At 33.7% G+C, this 16,551-nt stretch overlaps 1 protein-coding gene across 3 annotated transcripts; it reads right to left on the bottom strand.

Annotated features, from left to right (window-relative positions):
* Positions 1 to 109: 109 nt before the first annotated feature.
* On the bottom strand, positions 110 to 15,584 carry LOC124823155 (P-loop containing nucleoside triphosphate hydrolases superfamily protein). Of its 3 annotated transcripts, none has more exons than XM_088098440.1 (26): positions 15,027 to 15,584; positions 14,294 to 14,406; positions 14,054 to 14,175; positions 13,333 to 13,431; positions 13,188 to 13,256; positions 12,940 to 13,074; positions 12,798 to 12,866; positions 11,085 to 11,140; positions 10,825 to 10,984; positions 9,806 to 9,970; positions 9,338 to 9,422; positions 8,691 to 8,924; positions 8,502 to 8,596; positions 8,343 to 8,385; positions 7,653 to 7,804; positions 5,997 to 6,107; positions 5,198 to 5,266; positions 4,952 to 5,095; positions 4,407 to 4,481; positions 4,144 to 4,320; positions 3,939 to 4,024; positions 3,391 to 3,445; positions 1,355 to 1,480; positions 1,112 to 1,225; positions 861 to 977; positions 110 to 747 (listed from the first exon to the last, which is right to left on the bottom strand). In XM_088098440.1, exons 2-26 carry the CDS (start codon positions 14,343 to 14,345, stop codon positions 682 to 684), a joined length of 2,676 nt encoding a protein of 891 aa, XP_087954566.1. In that variant the 5' UTR covers positions 14,346 to 14,406; positions 15,027 to 15,584; the 3' UTR covers positions 110 to 681. The 3 variants fall into 3 exon arrangements, with proteins under 3 accessions (XP_087954566.1, XP_047151262.2, XP_087954565.1); XM_047295306.2 differs by having other exon boundaries at positions 14,054 to 14,180; positions 15,027 to 15,583; XM_088098439.1 differs by lacking the exon at positions 12,798 to 12,866 and having other exon boundaries at positions 14,054 to 14,180; positions 15,027 to 15,583.
* Positions 15,585 to 16,551: the final 967 nt, after the last annotated feature.

Genomic DNA, 16,551 nt, shown 5'->3' with positions numbered 1-16,551 from the left:
ATCAATTTACTCTAGAAGTAACACTGAATTTTTCTCTTAATCTAATGATTATAATATATAGCATTTTAACAATTAGATTCAAGATAAAAGAGAAGACGTAAATGAGGAGTAGCTCTTCTTAAAGTTGTTTTTCTAATAGGCCTTCTCAATATGAAAACAAAGTCTGATTATTAAATATATCAGAACTCCGATTTTTTTTTCTTAAAAAAAAAACCTACCTAACTTCTTAAGAAAAATCCCATAACTTTGGTAAGAAATCATATAAAATATTTTTACAAGTAAATTTAAGTTTTAAAAATTCTTATATTTGATCTAATGAGCATTCGCAGTTCTACAGCCCAGATACCTGGATACTTTTCCAGCAAACATCGAACAGTCCACAATCTGTCACGTGTCTGCTAATACCAGTAAAGCCATTTGCTGAATGCCAGACGATTCTCTTGCTTGTGGTCATCATAATTCTCTTGGTTGAATAGCAGGAAGTGGGTGGGGGCTGCATAAATCCCTCATTTTGGTCACCAAATCATGTACGTATGGATTAATCAACAATTAACCTTTGATAAAATGTAACCTAAAATCGATGGGTTAATGGCAATAGTTAGTTTATAGACTAGCCACTTCAAAAAATTGGGCCCCATATACACACGTCAGTGCATGATGCAGAAAATTTCCACAAGGCCATTATTGACGCCTCCTTTGATACAGTGAATAACCAACAAGGGCAGACATCAGAAATGTCCATAGAACCTGTCCACAGTATAAAAGTAAACAAAATAATTAAAATAAAACATGATAAGTACAGTGAATTCAAAGAAAAAACAAATTCAGAAAACAGTTTGAAATAGAGCTTCTGGGAGTACCGTATTTATCGCTAGCCACTTTTCAAGCCTTCTAATCCTTGATTGCATCTCCTCAATAACTCCTTCAATAGGAGAGACTACTCTACCTGATGAGGATTCTGAAGCAGAGCTACTCCCCTGTTTGTGTCAACATAATACCGCTATATTATAATGCCTAAAAGTGATATTTCATGCTTAAAATACTTAAATCAGATGGTTAGTAGTTGAAGCCATAAATAAATAAGACCAAAACCTGTTGAGTAAAGGCCTACCTGAGATTGAATAAATTCAACAATCTCTAGCAGCCTTGCTGATTGTTGAGAATGAATCCCACCAGAAGTTCTTTCAATCGCTGGTAGTCTTTCCAAAATTATTTCAAGATAACTCTACCAAAGTAAAAAATTAGAACAATAGAAAGAAACCATTATTTAGACCTCCATGACATAATTTATCCAGGACCAGCAAGATGCACCAGACACAAAAGATTAATTACAATAAAGCAAGAAATTTAATACCTTAGTCGTATATGAAGTATCCAATTTAAGCATTGAACCAGCTGCGGCTACTGCATCTTTATTAACACCCTTTATCTGAATGTATGGGCCAGGTACATCTTGAAGGTGATCAACCTCAATTAAAATCTACCCCGATATAAGAAAAAATAATGTAAGACAGAAGAACCATAAATTATTCCAATATGCATAAGCAGCAAACTTTAGGACGGAAAACAGAAGTAAAAGAACCCATACAGCAACATAGCTAACCACAAAGTTACTTTTATAGTTGCATCATGCTCATTTATTATATGGATGTATGCACGCATATATTACACAGGTCCAGTATAGAGTGCAATAGGCTACTGTTGTAATTAGTTTACATCTGTCATTATCTGATAGCTGTATAGTTTGTTAGAATTTTAGCTAGTCTGTTACCTCCTTGTACCCAGCTATATGTAAAGGGAATTTTATGCAATCAACAATCTAGAAAATAATACACTTTCTTGGTTTGTACTCTCTCCTTCCCAACATTTTTAACAGGAACACTTAGTTATAAACTAAGAACATTTGTCAATTTTTAAATTAAAATCAATAAGTTCTCACCATCAAGTAGTTAGAGCTTGGTGAATATTTTTTATAATTTATGCTAAGAAATATAATATAATAGTACTGCTAACTTGCTGAACAACTAGGAAACCCCCAAAAGTGAAGGGAAAATAAGGGCCATTGTTCAGTCATAGCATTTATAAAATAGAGGTCTAACTGCTATTAACCATTCTGAAGTAATAGGACTGTCCCTCTGAATCTTGTATCTCTCTTGTTTTCCAAGGATAAATTTTACATTAAAACCCAGTTCTATTGTAAGAGAATGTTCATATATACTTGGATAAATTGACAAAATCTTCAGTTGTCTGATTGACTTCACAATGCTTACTCCTTGCAGAGCTATTAAATACCAATAACAATTATAGAATAAATAATTATAATATAAATCTGATCTCAAGTTCTTGTGAACATAAACAATAACAAAATTCAGTCAAGTTTGGGAGAAAAGGAAATCAGGAATAGGTTCATCTCAGCACTGTAAATTCTATCAAATAATTAATGGAAACAAGTATTTTAAGTCAAATGTATGATAGTTTCAAGGGAAATGTTTATATTAGGAAAAATTAAAGGGACAAACAGACTGTCTGTGGGTAGATTTTATTGTCTCAGACTTTTATAAAGTCTGTGTAGACAGTTGTTTTTAGCAGTTTTTCATTGTTTTTGTACATTCTGAAAAGAATAGGAAGAGTGGAGAGTCTGGTTGGTAGGATACTAAGAGTCTATGAGAGAAGGAAGAGAACATAGACTGTTAATGTGTTAGTTAACTACTCTGAGTAAGGGGGGATGCATTTGTTGTAATGCAGGGGGGTAGTTAGTTAGACTGTTAGTTAACTACTCTTGAGTAAGGTCTATCTAAAGATCAAACCTCACAAGCAATCGTCTATACCAACGAGAATACATCCTAAGCTATCAGCTAGATTCTATGGGCCATTCGAGGTGTTGAAACAAGTGGGTTATGTGACATTTAAGCTGAAGCTACCGGAGACAGCAAGGATACATCCGGTTTTTCATGTGTCACAATTGAAGTTGGTGGTGGGGACACAACAAATAGAGAAGGAACTACCCGCGGAATAGAACTATATAAATCTGTAGAGGGGTTAGCGATTGTTTCATTGTATAGACAGGACAATTCATATCCTGTGGAGGTGGGATTTATCCCCCTTTGGAGGCTTGTACAGTTGGGAATTCTATACAGAAGAGATATACAATTCTTTTCTTCTTTTTGGTGTTGGGTGTGTGATTTACTGTTGCGTATTGATAGTTCTTGGTCCTTCTTGACCTAAGAACCTATCACTGGTTCTCTCGAATAACAAGAAATTGTATGTGTTTGGTTTCTCCACATTGGAGGAAACCTGGTATGTTGTTGGAATAAAGATCTGCAGTTTCTAAAACATCTCATTATAGGTATGAAAACCAATCAATGTAACTCTTAAGATAAATCAACTGACCTTTCCATCCTGATAGATGAATGCAGACGCTTCAATATAAGCTACTGCTTGATACCTGACAGAAAATGCTATTGATCAATAAATCATCGATGGTAAATAAATATACTAACTGTCAGATACCTAAACAGAAACAAGTGATGGAGTGAAAAGTAGTATCGAAGAATTGTGTTCTACCACATCAAAAAGGATGTATATACAAGATTAGTACAGGAGGGCAGTATCATACCTATTCATAGGCACTATTTTCTATTTGCTGCATATTACAAAATCAAGTAATTTGAAATCTTAAGAAGTGGACTTAAAATCAGTTTATAAGGAGAGGTTTACACTCTACTTATATTTATAATTTGGCTTTAATTGTAGTCAATACGAGGTACCCTTTCTTTTAAAATAGAAACATAGAATCAGGACAACATCAATAAAAATCTACATTCTACTAGCAAACAATTCTCACTCTTTAACACAAAAACTTAATCATCAAACATGAGTCATTCATTTATTAGAAATTTGTATATAATATACTTTTGCATTATTGAATTTTGGCTTACCCAAGATTAAGAAGGCCAGCAACCGTACTAATGCTAATATCAAAATCCACTTTGGGCTGAATAATAAAGTTCCCTTCTTTGATGGGCTGGCACATGAACAAGATAACAAAATTTGTTTAGTAAAATAAATCATGAAAGTGCCACACTATCAACTATGTGTATAATTATGTTAAGCTATCATCAACAAGCAAATAATGTTCCCAACCTCTCGTATCAGCAACGCAAATCTGCCTTCACATATTCTGACTCGAATACAATCACTGTCCCTCAACTGTCCATTAGAAGGGATCCCAGGAAGCCTAATATAGATGTCAATAAATTTCTGCACCGAACTGCAAAATTTTGCTGAATCAAGAATTGCAACAATATCTTGATATGCTACCTGTAATTTATTACTATACTTTCAGTAAACATGTTGAACAAAACCTTGTCACAAAATGTGTGTGTGTGTTTAGAGTTAAAACTTACTTTTTTGTTACTCTTTAATACAAATAATGAACTCTCAGGAGAAAGCACAGGGTCAAAATCATTTCGAATTTTAAGCTGCAAGACAACATTAAATGATAATGTGATATATATTCATCTATTATCCAAAAAGAAACAATTGCTAATCATAATAAAAGGAAAACTGAGATGCTATTACAACAAAAGGGTGACTGGTGAGTGCAGCAAATAGAAAGAGTGGACTGCAAATATCAATTAAAATAACCAACCTACATTGTTATTCACATATACACATAAGAAGACAGGTCAGTCATCATGGATGAAGCCGAAGTTTTTCACAAAATTAACAGAAGTACAAATTATAAAGTAGGCATAGTTAGAGAGCATTGTAAAAGGCAAGGAAGTGTACTTGTTTACATGGAATCATTGATGGTTAAACTGAAAAATCTAAAATCATCAAGGCTTTTAAAATATAAAAACTTGTCAGTTGACATTGAAACGATAATGGTTTAACCATTAATTCCAAAGAAGTTTTACAATATAGGGGGGAAAGCATACTATCCACTAACATGTGCATGAACAAGATGAGGTTCAATAAGCTGCTGGAACATGGGAAACACTGTCATCATGATCTCATTTTGAGAAATAAAGCATCCCACTCTACTCTTATCCCTTTGAACTCGTGAAATCAAATGTGAATGAACACCTCCAACCTGTTCCAAATAAGAAAATCAAAGTACGAGGCCTTCTTAGCCCCACAATAAACTAGAAAATAAATGAAACAGAAAAGGCCTTCATTGAGGACTCATTCTTACAACAGCAATCCACAAGTCAAGTGATATTCGGATATCAGGATGCAAAGCAAAGACGCCTTCAAATATAATCTGGTCAAAATTAACAAATGGACTCTCAAGAACCACATTGAAACAATTACATAAAGAACTACCATAGCAGGACTAGCAAACTATATCAGGATTTCAGCATACAGATAAAGTATATATAATGTCAAGTTATCATGCATACATTTTCCTGGTGTCCTTGATTTCTGAAAAAACTAAGAAACAAGTAAAAGTGGGTAGTGGGGGGAGACAACATTGTATATAAAGTGTAAATGGTGGGCAAATCAATTGCTATATCCACTACCCCAGTTCGATGTGGGATGTAAAAGAAGCAGAAAGCACACTGTACTGTAGTCAGTATTATGGTAAATGACTTCATTTTCCAGATCAATAGTGATTTCATTCTACGGAGGCACTTTTAGAACAAGCCCAAAAGCCTGGCAAACTATGAAGGGTTAAACGCTAACACCATGTGGAAACTCCTTAGCAGCTATTGGCATAAACTTTTCTGACCAAGTGATGTGGAGTTAAATTTTTGCTTTCCAGTGTTCTACTTAAAATATATATCAGCAAAAGGTTTATGCAAGCTTTCATTTTGTCCTAACTTTAAGCTCAAGGAGCACTAAATTCAAAATCTACTAAGATATATTTTCATGAAAACAAAAGCGCAATTAAGAAATCACTTTTCAACTTTAGGCTATATTATTAAATCTCACAAGAAAAGTCAGTACAGAGACAAAATCTTAGGCACTTCGGGCGCTATTTAATAACTGACCACTCCACAATCTTCAGAAACCTCAAGATCCTTGAAACCATTCCGAGCACCACTTTCCAAATCAAATATAGGTACTTTTGTTCTTTGGCCATTTCTTATGTCATCAATGTTCTGCAAGGGAACCGAGAACGAGAAAGTTTAATAATCCATTAGTAATTTGTCTGAAAATATCCACAAGCTTAGACTAACCAAGCATTTAAGGCAAAGAGATATTACCATCAACCTTTTTCCTGGTGAATATAGATATTACCACAATCTTTATTTGAACAACAAATGGAGAAAGCAAAAGAATTTTACAATAATTCCAAAAACCAATGCTAAACAGTTACATTTCATGATACAATTAGGAAACAAATAACTACTACCAACAAACTTTGCAGCAGGAATCACAAAAGGGACGTCCATAAAGTTTTTGGACAGTGACAAGTCGAGACTCTGCATGAGAATGACACTTTAATTACTAAATGAATTTATTATAGTTTTGGTTTTTGATAGTTCTCCAAAATTCCTTTTCATCCAAAAACTAGCTTCACTCAGGCTCCATATGAATAAATTTGTCTATAGATTGTAGGAGAAGAAAATAAGAAAGTAAATTGATTGACCATTTCTATACGATAAAACAAAAGTTATGCAAGTTGATATTATATTTGGGTAGAAGTTTGATTTATATTTCATTTTAACTTCAAATATTCTTAATTTCAAGTGTTTGTAAAGAAATTTATCTAAATATACTTGTATAAAGATTCTTTGTAGTTACTTTTGAAGAAAATTTATTACTGTATGGCAAACAGAAAGCAACAGAAACAATGTAAAATAATAATCATATCCATTGTCAGACAATGTATAGAGTTTTACTCCCTGTAGTTTTTCTTAGAATCGCTGTATTTTCAGTTTTGAAGTCAGTTAGCTGTTCATCTATCTAACTGAAAGCTATTAGTGGTGGTTGTTTGAAGTCTGTTGGGAGTTAGTTTCCTTTCTTAGCTATATCACAACAATTAATGTTGTTATAATAAATATTTCTCCCCAGCAGTAAAATCAAGTTTCAATTCTCTGAAACTTCTATGAAACTTAATAACTCCAAATAGCACTAAGTATCAGTCAAATATTTATATAAGGTTACAAACTTACAAATATAAAATAAACTGTGGGAAAATTATACAAAATCAAAAAATAAACTTTTTTAAAAGAAGTCTTTCCTTTGCTTCAAATCGTTAACATCTACTGATTTTTAATTAACGGCATTGTGTTACTGAGTTGGATTGTCACATCATTCAGATTAAGGAATAAGAATTTTGGGCAATTGACAGGACAAGTTTTGGAGCAATTAATAGGACGTGCAGACTCTGTCAAATTATACACACAAAGCTCTTAACTAGATCAAGTCTAACCAGAGTTTGTCCCCAACCATGCAAAGGTTTACATCTTCTAAAGCAAATGCTTCATATTAAGTTGTTCATTACTTCAAACCATGAAATAGGGTAATCGATGGAACTAAAAATAGTGACACTAAATTAACATGTCATGGTAAAAATTGATTCCTCAGAAGAAATAAAACCATTTTTATTCAGAAAAAGTAATGTGTGTGAAGGTGTGACATCAATCAATATCATGCAGAGTGACCTAATCAATTGCATCTAAACTGTTTAATTACCTTACCTTCGATAGCAAAGATAAATCAAGTGCGCTGAAGTCGTCATATTTAAAGTCCTTTACTTGTTTATAATAGCTTTCCAGGGAAACTACTTCACAACCAATTATATTTGCCATTTTATGAGCCAAACTAGTCTTCCCAGACCCACTTGGACCTCCTGAAATGCATAACTTCTTAAGGATAAGTGATTCTATTAGAACTACCGTTGTTAAAAATGCATGCTGAGACTGAGATGAAGCAAAATTGATTCAGAATTATTCAGTACAGCAGTAACCAAAAGAAAAATCTCGATATGATTTTTACATGCACATTCAAGCTGAAATCATTGGACTAAAATATTTAATTAAGAAAAGGATCAATTTTGGCTAATGAAAATGGGGTGGGTAATGGGCTTGAGGTGATCTGCACTTGAGTCAAGTTAATGGACTCCATTTCCTTTTAAGAAAGTTTGAGATAGCAATATTTTGATTCAGCTCAATTAGTTTCCAGCTTTATCAGCAAGCATGTGAAGAACCAACCTGGTATTTCAAAAACGATAATAGCCAAAGTGAGTGCCATTTATCTTTAAATGCCTCCTTATATAAATTATATCAGGGTGAAGTCTTATTCCTCTTAAATATTTGTGCGCTAATGGGGATAGGCAAAAACTACAGACAAAGGAAGGAGGACGCTGTATCAAGAAATGTCCATATTACCAATTCCAACTATGACCGGAACACCTTTATTCTCCAACAATGCCTGGAAAAAGGATAAATAAGCAAATAGGATTCCATCAAACACATAAATATGAATGTCCTGTGGAATTGTAATCTTCAAAACACACAGAAGAAATTTCCAAGCCTTTTGCTCCTTACTTGTATTGCTTGAACAGCCAAAAGCAATCCCCTGTCCAAGTCAAATGAATCAGGCATTGGAGCAAGCCTAATACTATCCCTGAAAGATGAAGGATCTGTGGTTGCTTCATGAGAGAAGTCTTGATATAAAGGAAATTTTACATAAACATGTACAAAATTATTTGCATTCTCCAATTCAAGGAAAAATACCTAGAACTGAATTGTCAGGCTGGGAGGAATCTGAAGATATGAAATGCCATGCAGCCACAACAGGTTCCATTTTAGATTTTGTTGGCGATCGAGTCCATGGCTGGGGTAAATCCTCAAACCCAGTAACAACACTAGGAGTAACACGGATTGGCTTTGGGGCAATGATTGCTGTTTCTTGACTAGCAGCCACAGTAGTATTAGACACAAGTGGTGGAGTACTAAGACGAGGTACACCTGCAAATGAAAGTCAGAAGTTGAATACAACTAAATGCAACATAAGACCTTTTCTCTAATTTGTAATCTATAACTATAATATATCTATAATGTAAATCTATAACTACAACAAAGCGAATTTCCCTTTCTGGTCTCCACATTTTATTGGACCTATTTACTCACTGCACAATATTTGCTTCTATCATAGCCTCTTGTCAAATTAATTTATATTGAACTGTTTTAAAAAAGATTAAATATGTGTACAGATGTTTCTGTCTTTGCACTAGTCTAGATAACTGGCCCAATGTTGTCCTCACACTCTTCAAACCACAATATTTTTCATGTTGCAGCTTTTATCATCACTTGTAAGAAAAACAACTGAATTAATTAAATGTGCATAAACTATATTAAAGAGAGAGCATCCCAATCCCTACCTTTTCTCTCCAGAATCATTTCCAGATATGATTTGGTAATCCAAGGTCCATCAATACCCATCCTTGATGCTTCTGTTCCGACAGTCTGAGATTTTTTTTTTCCATTTTTCAGATAAGTAACTCACCATATTATCAACCAGACAAGGCTTAATCAGACTGAGCAGAAAGTTAAAACAAACAAAAATGCTATTTAATATAAAATGGAAGAAACCATGGGGAGCCTTTCATATAAGAAATTGTAAAAACAAAAAATCCTTAAAAATGAGAAAACAAGGTATTTTAAATGTGATACGGAGGATTAACCCTTATTTATACTCCTATGGCTAGACCTTGATCAAACAAAGAAACAACAGTAAGTATAATGAAATCTACAATAAGATGCTTTACATAAAATACATGGTGACTGGTGAGTCCTCAATACGATTGCATTTTAATTAGAACATGTCTAGTGGGATCAGAAAAAACTACCTTTCTATTAGTTCCTCTCATCACCATAAACGTCTCACCAAGAACATCAATGGTCTCAAAAGAGATGTTAACCTTGCCATTATTGACAATTGCCGATGCACGCTTATAACTAACCACAACAGTATACCCAAGAGCCAACAGCCCACCCAATGTCATTCGACCAACCTGTTTCAACATTAAAATCATAAAAAGCAAACAAAAATTAGCTAAAAAGGAGTAGGTTCATTTTTCTCGTGATGGATAATAGGTTTAAAGGAATAAAATGTCAAAAGAAGTGTCAGCAATTATCTTTGCTAATCAGGATGAATTAGTATCATGTATATCTTGTAACTTCAACCTGAGAAAACAAATATATCTTGTAATACTGAAACAGTATACCACTATGTTTTGTCTTTTCCTCATCATTCAAACTGCAACCATAACATTGATATGTTGGCACAAAACGAAGAAGCTATCCAAAATTTAAATTCTAAATAGTGCTCTCTAGGAAGGATTAAAGTTCCAACTTCCTAGCATTATTGAAAGGGGCAGCATCTAAGTCATGGGAAAGGGGGAGTTAATGAGTTAAATATATAGGAGGAAGTAAAGGGAAAGGGTGTTGGATATATGTTCATTTGTAGATTGAGCATTGGCTCCTTTTGAAAGGAGAAATCATTTCTAAAGAGGAAATCCTTGAACGAGACTTCTCCCCTATTTCTTGTTCTGTTCCTCTTAATAAAATCTTTCTTTTCTTTCCCATTCAAATATTGGATCCTAACAACATGTCAACTACTAACTGTTTTAATGTTGCCTATCGAGCTTGAAGGGCACATTTACAAATTGCAGATACCTCAAATTTTTTTTAAGCACGGACAGGGACAAAACCATAGGCCTTCTAGTTAATGCACATTTCTATTCAAATAAGCAGGCTTAAATATACAGTAATTAGGTAATATATTACCTAATGGGAATATGAGATCATCCCACTCATCTTGCTAATAGCTTGTTTTCCTTAGAAAGGAAACGGAAAATATCCATACCTCAAATTCAGCTTTAGGCCTGATAATGAAATTCTTGTCGACAATCCTCTGGTCACCAAGTGATAGATAATATCTAATTCCAGACTGCCGCACTTTGATCCAATCATTTATCCTTGCTTCTTCGCTAGATGAAGGTGGTCTAAGGTACATTTCAATAAAACTGAAAACAAGGCAAATTTCCAGTGAAAAAATTTTAAATTCTACATACAAAATTAACTAGTTACAATCAAACTCATTCTTTCCACAATCAAAATACTAACTTGTCTGTTTGGGCATCATTTCCTTGAAAAGCAGAACCTGAATGTCCATCTGTAGACTGTCACAAAACTTTTAAGTCAAAAACATAGTCTTTATGCCAAACACAGACGTAGACACACAAATACTAGAAAAATAAGACTGAAAAGATATTTGCAAAAGTTATTCTAAATTGAGACAGGAGATTATATTAACAATAAAAGGACATGCAGACATATCCATGCTTGCTTTATATTAACCATTATCAGGGAACTCTAAGTTAAACATTCCCTTTTTCTACCAATCTCTAATAATCTAACACGCAAAATTATGAGTTTGTGACAAAATAACCAGTGAAAAAACCAGAAAAGCATAGCAGATAATCTAATAACAGAAAATGGAGAGCCAAAGAATGCATAGCATACATTTAGCAGCCAAAGGATGACCATTCTAAGATATACTGTTGAGAAGTCTCACACCCCCTGCCTCAAATCTTGGGCTGTAGCTTGTATATTTGTTGGACAACTCCGGTTGATGTCAATTGGTTTTGAAATGAAATCTGACTTGATATCAGAGCCTATGCCTCATCATGGTAAATAACCTATTCTGGTAGGCTCGTCTATTTAGCAAACACCTATGGAGGGGTAGGGTGTAGCATATGTATTTGTTGGAAAACTTCACTTAATGCTAATTGGTTGAGATGAAATTTAACATTATATCAAAGCCTATAGTTCATTTTGGTCAATCACCTATTCTGGTAGGCTCATCTATTCTAGAAAACATCTATGGAGGGAGTGTTGGAAAGTCCCACGTCGCCTACATAAATCTTGGGGTGCAACTTGTGCATGTGGGTGTGCGTGTGCACATGGATGTCATGTGTTGAAAAACTTCAATTAACGCCAATTGGTTTTAAGAAGAACTCTGACTTATGTATAGTGTTGCGTAGTTAAAATGAAGAAGGAAGAAAAAGTTACTTTTGATCAAAAAATAACATCATGCTCAAAGGGTATATTATTGTACTACCAAATAACCAATAACTTAGACTGTGAATGTTTGGCTTTAAAGGGAAGAGAGAACAGTACCAGTAGCATAAATGAGAATGTTAAGAAAGATGCATCGTCACACTAGAAAGTACAAGATATATGTAATTAATGTAGTTAGGGGAATATTAATGTGTTATCTATAAACAAAAGATGACAGGAAATCAATTCAGATGTTTTGGACATGTGCAAGGAAGATCACCAGATGCACAAGTGAAACGAGTAGACTGCATGGTTTCTAATGTTGTGAAAAGTATAGGAAACAAGAGAGTATGCACATTGGAGAAAATAATTAAAAGGAATTTCATTTAGCTGACCTCACCAAGTAAGATAAAGTTATTTTTGTTATTGTGTTAAAATTTCAAAAAAAAAAAAAAACAAAAAAAAAAAAAAAAAAACTATCCTCTTCATTCATCTTTAAACTTTAAAACTAATTCAAGAAGAAATTTCAAAGGGAAAAAAATATTCAAGCCATGAAAGAGTAAAGCTTAAAATTTCATATTATTTAAACAGGTCATGCTCAAATTTTAATTTAGCTCATTTAAATGAATTAAGCATGAACAAACCACACTTGAGGTTCAAGTGCTCAACTTAGCTAGACAGACTTGTTTGTACCTTTAGTAATAGACAACTAATGGAAAATAAAATTCACTTATAGGAATACAATAATTAGTACTAATGTAAAGGTCACAGACACACCTCACTTATGCATTTAACCTTGTATATTGCCTCTCTGAATGATGAGACAAAGCTGTTATTAATTCTGATCTGCCAAAGAAGGGCAGAGGAAATTAAAAGATTTGCGGTGAAATTTAGAGTAGAGAATAAAAACAGGACCAACCTGTGCATGATGAAGATCTGGCTCAATGTGTTTCCTAAACAGTGGAAAAATGCTATCTATGAGGTAATCCAGTGAACAAGAATCTCCAATGTCATAGCGAACTTTAGAAAGCAAGCTAAAATGAACACCACCAACCTGATTTATAAGAAATGCATGCTCTGTATTATTTTGAAACTTCTGAGCAATTGATAACATAATGATGGGAACAAAGTCATTGCAATATTAAGAAAACAAATAAAATAATTTACCACAGCAACTCGAATGTCCAGTAAAGACCGCAGTTTTGCATGCAATGCATATGTGCCATCAACTATTACCTGAAACCAATTGTATAGAAAGGAATAAAATGGTGAAACACGGAACTCCTCCAAAACTTCAATTAGCAGAGCTTACCACCCCAGATGAAGCGCTCTTTATTGCTTTATAGCCCACACGCTTCTTTTTCTGATAGTCAAACTTTGGGATTAATGTATCCTTGCCTTTAGTCAAATCCTAATTAAAACAGAGAAGCTCATTGACAAACCATGAAATAAAAAGGAAAAAAAAATAGACAAAAGCAACAAACAAGACTCGTTTGGATTGCTTACTAAAACCATATGCTAGTCCTGGACAGTACATGTTATACTGACACATGATCTAGTCTGTTTCATTCCAAAAAGACAAACATGTAAATAATTACTTAACCAACAATCTTTATTTTTTGTTTTCATCTTTTGGTGTTCTTTGTTTCAGTCAGAATCAGATCATAGGACTGCTGAATTTCAGCAACATCTGAAGCTACAGAAGGCCAAAAAGTAAAGCATTTAAAGCCATCATAAGATCGGCCTTGTAAACACATCAGGACCTGTTAGAATAGGCTTACTTAAATGTTGTTTTTCGTTGTACCTATCTGTACCTAGGGTCCTAGAGGTGTCTTTACTTGTTTTCTACAGTTTTCTCTCTCTCATTGTATCTCAAATTAATCTACAAATTATACATATAAATGTGAGAACCTCAGAGAGTCTTGAAAAAGCACTCTGAAATATATTTTCTCTCTTTATACTTTTCTCAAGTATATAAGGGATAGCCAGATCAGCATTTAAGTCATGGTAAAGTAACAGAAGCAAATTCAAACCTCAAGATTCTTGATCAGCGTATCAAAATCTATAGAATCCACATCATTCCCTTCATCATCCCCATGACGGTAATTCCCCATTGATATAACGGTACAACCAATAACAGATGCCACCTTTTCTGCTAAGCTTCAGAACCACGAAATTGAAAAAACAAATGAGGAAAACTAAGGCAGCAGAGCATACATACTCTAGCAAAACGTATTCAAAATAATGCATTGACAACACTATCAACACCTTACCTTGTTTTACCAGATCCACTTGGACCACCAATGCCAACAGTAACAAGGCCATCCTTTTTCTCTCGGAGTTCTTGAATAGATTTTACCAACAAATAATATCCATGATCAAAAGACTGCACCATTTCATCCACGTATTAGCAACACTTACCACAAATCTCACGAATCATGAAAAATTGAGCACGCAAAAAAGCATCAACATACATGAATAGCAATACCATTCAAACTTCAAAATTCTACAAACAAATAAATAAACAAATGATAACAGTAAACTGATAACCATCATGAAAATCAATTTACCACTCCACGTTGAGGAGTCTTCACCGACATGTAAAAGTTCAACATACATTAACACCAATACCATTCAAAATATAAATTTCGTCACAATAATAAGCAAAAACTCTGTCTCTTTCCCTCTCGTCTAAAATAAGATGACAGTGAAGTGGAGTGATTATGTAAAAATGATACCAGTTCTAATTTTCAGTAGTTATGAGTGCTTGCTGATACTAAAACTATCACGTGATTAAAAAAAAAAAAACAGCCTAAAAATTAAGTTTCGAACCCTAAAATTGTGTCAGGGAGGGAAAATATAAATTTCAGGGACAAATATACATACACCAAACTCGGTTAATCCAAATTGCAAACAATTTCGAACAAAAGCTATAATATAAGAGAGAAAATGGAGAAAGCAAGATAAGAAAAAGGAGAAGATAAGATTGCTGCATGCTACATATACCACATGGAGAGGGAGAGATTGGAGGATGGAAGACGAAGACGAAGAAGTCGAAGGCTGTTGTTGGAAGTAATCGCGTCCTCCTTCATGGAACACTCGCTGAACAACTTCATCATCCATTTTCGTTCTCTTCTCGATCAATCAACAACACTATCTCTTTCCTTCGACACCTTGTTTTGTTGCTTGTGTATGTGCGTTTGTGTCAGAGAGAGAGAGAGAGAAGAATCAATGTTTGGTTTGGTGGAGTGTGTATTGCGATGGAATCTCTCCCAAAAGGAGAATACGAATTCTTATTTTTATTGTTATTGTTTTTCGGTTGGTGCCGGAAAAATAAAAATATACAACTAATTTGGAATTTCAGTTTTCGTGTGAGAGTGGGGTGTATGTGCCTTGCACCACCAAGTTCTCACTCACCTTCTACTACACGTCTTTCCCTTCGTGCACGCTTTTTTTTATTCTTTTTTTTTTCACTGCACTTGCTGAAAAATTCAGTTTTATGTTCTTGCTTCCCTCGCGTCTCAACAACATGCTTCCTTTGTTTTTTTTTTTCTGATTCTTGTCTTTGTCGTCCTCTGCTTTATATTTTCTTTCACGGTCCCTTTGCTAAAGAAAAGGATGTAAAGAAAAATAAATAACAGAATTTTTTTTTATTTTACTTGAACTTTGTAAGTTTTATAATGTTATTTAATTTGTAAAAAAAATTACAAATTTTTGAATACTTAATTTAATTGATGCTATAAATTTTAAGATTAACCTCTTGGATAAATGCTTAAAACGCTCTTTTATTTATTTCTCTTATTCAAAGAAAGATTTTCATAAGCAATTGTACATTTATATGAACATGTCTTTGTTTTAGAAATAAAGTCTGTTAAACGATGTTGTTTAAGTTGAGATCTTCTATAAATAATTAGTAAATAGTTATATTGGAGATAGCTTTTATTGTTCGTAAGTTATTGAAAAATGTGTATAAATAGGCAAATGCGTTTTAGAAAATAATTGTCTCTAACATTTTGTTTATCACAATAGGAATTGCCAAAAAAGGAAATTTTTTTTATGGTAGCATAATAAAATTAAAATAATTACTTCCTGCACCCCACTAATTTCTATGTGCAGTCCATCCATTTACGGGATTTTCAAATTGACCCTCAGCTGTTTTATTTGGAAATTGTCTCCTTCTTAGAGACAGTGGTTTGGTGTGGTTGTTGGTGATTTGTGGAACTCAGACAGGTTGTGGTAGGTACATTGAGATATGGAATGAGTTTTTTTCTAATGCATAGATGGGTAAAATGGTGAAGTTGAGGTCATCGAAAATCGGACATATGCTTCTGGAAAATATGATCCAAAATAGGTGTAAAAGATGGGAAAATGTTTCCATATTCGTATTTCCGAACGAGTAATGTAGCATTCTGGAAAAATCATTTTGGAAGGTGTTGATGAAAAATCCATAACACTGCCGCAAATATAATTCCGTAATAATAAGGTTGAAGTTTGTTTCGGAATGGTCTTTTCTTGAAAGTATATTTATATT

The sequence above is a fragment of the Vigna umbellata genome, chromosome 9, assembly GCF_029865625.1.
Source record: "Vigna umbellata cultivar VRB3 chromosome 9, Vumbellata_1.0, whole genome shotgun sequence".
Lineage (NCBI taxonomy): Eukaryota > Viridiplantae > Streptophyta > Magnoliopsida > Fabales > Fabaceae > Vigna > Vigna umbellata.
The sequence above is the reverse complement of the archived record's forward strand: the minus strand, read 5'-3'. Positions and strand labels throughout refer to the sequence as shown.

Coding starts and splice junctions, on each gene's coding strand:
- LOC124823155 (XM_047295306.2), bottom strand. CDS start 15,143: ATGGATGATGAAGTTGTTCAGCGAGTGTTCCATGAAGGAGGACGCGAT. Junction 5,096..5,197: donor TTGACTTGTGGATTGCTGTT/GTAAGAATGAGT, acceptor TATTTGGAACAG/GTTGGAGGTGTTCATTCACA. Junction 1,481..3,390: donor TCATCTATCAGGATGGAAAG/GTCAGTTGATTT, acceptor ATATCGGGGTAG/ATTTTAATTGAGGTTGATCA.